This window comes from Elephantulus edwardii, unplaced genomic scaffold (genome assembly GCF_000299155.1).
Source record: "Elephantulus edwardii isolate Elephantulus edwardi_28Jun2011 unplaced genomic scaffold, EleEdw1.0 scaffold00418, whole genome shotgun sequence".
Lineage (NCBI taxonomy): Eukaryota > Metazoa > Chordata > Mammalia > Macroscelidea > Macroscelididae > Elephantulus > Elephantulus edwardii.
The window spans coordinates 1168422-1170683 of record NW_006400168.1 but is presented as its reverse complement, the minus strand read 5'-3'; the positions used below and the strand labels follow the sequence as shown (position 1 = coordinate 1170683).

The 2262-nt window shown below is 38.8% G+C and overlaps 1 protein-coding gene across 1 annotated transcript in view; it reads left to right on the top strand.

Moving 5' to 3' along the window:
• LOC102862420 overlaps window positions 1–2262 on the top strand; it is an 81809-nt gene that overhangs the window by 11008 nt on the left and 68539 nt on the right. Inside the window, exon 2 of the mRNA XM_006902502.1 lies at window positions 173–368. Coding sequence (XP_006902564.1) covers window positions 173–368 — 196 coding nt within the window. The remainder of the gene's footprint in view (window positions 1–172; window positions 369–2262) is intronic.

Below are 2262 nucleotides of genomic sequence, written 5' to 3'. Positions count from 1 at the left end.
ATGAAAATTAATAAAATATAATTATAGAAAGAAAAAAAAAGAAAAGGTATGGAGATAGGATATTATTATTATTATTAAACATTTACAAAAGAAGTTTAATCAAAAAGACCAAATGCCATGTCATCATCAGACTCTTCTGTTTCTTCTTTCTTTTCTTCTACTTTCTTCTCAGCTGGAGCAGTAGCAGTGGAGGGGGCAGGCCTTCCAGCTGCTGCCACATTGCAGATGAAGTTCCCAATGTTTACATTTTCCGGGGCCTTTGCAAACAGGCCAGGCCAGAAAGATTCAACATTGACAGTGACGGCCTTATTGATTTTCTTCTCTGTGACGAGTCAGGCAAGCTCAGAGACGGAGGCCGTAGTGCAGTGGTAATAGACTGAAGGCTGCCGGATGTGGTGCTATTAGCAGGATGAAGTGAGGGCCTCACTCCAGTGCAGCCATTGCTTCCTCAAAAGAACCGATCACCTTAGCTGCAACTGAGGAGGAGACAGACCTATTTGTTCTCTTGATGGTCCATGGTATGTAAAAGACTCTTCTCTAGCACCACAACTCAAAGACATCAACCCTTTTTCTGTCATCCCTAGCCATTGTCCCACTCTCTTTGCAAGTAATTGCAAAGACCATGGCCTGGATCCTTGCACCTTAGTTTCTATATTAACCTCTTTGTGCTTTAGCATTTTGGAGAGATCCTCAACCGCAGCAGACTTCCCAGTGGTGAGGATCTTTGCCTTTTTGGCATTGAGCTTCAATCCATATTACAGGCTACGGTCCTCAACCTTCTGCAGCAAACACTTCAGATCCTCCTCAGTTTCAGCAACCAAGGTTGAATCATCTTAATAACACAGGTTGTTGATGAGCCTTCCTCCAATCCTGATGCTATACTCCTCCTTATAAAGTCCACCCTTCAGAATTATCTGTTCTGCATACAAATTTAAAAGGTATGGAGACAGGATGCATCCCTGATGCACTCCCTTCCTGATTTTGAACCATTTAGTGTTTCCTTGATCTGTTCTCATGACTGCCTTCTGATACAAGTATATGCTTTGCATGAGCACAATCAAGTATTCTGGGATTCTCATTCTTCTCAAGGTTAGCCACAGGTTGCTGCGATCTACACAGTCAAATGTCTTTGCATAGTCAATGAAACACAGTGACCTAGTATTAAGAAGTGGCACTGCAATCCCAAAGGCACATAGTTAAAATCTACAAGTTCGTCCAGAGGAGAAGGATGGACAATTTCCTCCCATGAGATTATCAAGTCTCTGAAAAACCACTGTAAGGTCAGCTACGGGTCAGCACCACATTTTTAAAATAGAACTACACAAAATCAAATAAGACCAAATAATGGCAAATAAGAAGCTAAACAAAAAATGCAAATGCATAATGTTAAGACTAAAATTTCATAAGTAAGTAACATACTAAAGAGAAAAAAATAACAGAACTAAATCAGTAAAACACAGATTTAGTGATCTGGAAGACAAATACCTCCATATTTACAATCAAGAAAAGAAGGAAAGAAAATAAAGAACAAAAAAAAAAGCATATGAAGCACATGTGACACCATCAAAAGGAATAAGTTCTATGTAAATGAAATTTCAGAACAGAAGGGGGGGAAACTGAAGATAGCAAAGAAGTTTTTCTAGAAGAAAACTTCCCAAGTATTACGGGGAAAGGATAAATTATATTCTCAAAAAGTTTATCAAAGTCAATGTAAGATAAATCCAAAATAAAAGCACCAATACATATGTTGTTGGTATTAGATGCCATCAAGTCAACTACAGTTCTCAGTCACTCTATGAAAAACAGCACTGGAACCTCACATTTCCTTGCTACCTTGCACATCCTCGTGATCTCCATGCTTAAACCCACTGCTGCAATCACAACATCAATCAATCCATCTCATTAAAAGTCTTCTCCTCTTTCACTGATCTCTACCTTTTTGTAAAATTTCTTTCTTTCTTTTTTCTTAATTTAATTTTATTATTGATATCAGTAAAAATTTACAGAGACTTTGGATTTCCATTCATTGATTGTTGCACTTTTCCCCCTCCCAACCCTCCCCCCTAGTACACTACCCTCTTGGGAAAGTAAAAGAAAAATTCTTTCATTGTTTTACAAACCCTCCCCCAGGTCCACTTCACTATGTAGCCTTCGCTCTAGACTCCTGTCAGGGCAAAAATACCTGATCACATATCCCTTTTAAACAGTTTTCTCCCTCATCTGTTTCAATGCAGTATACATTATTGAACCCATCTTTCTCAG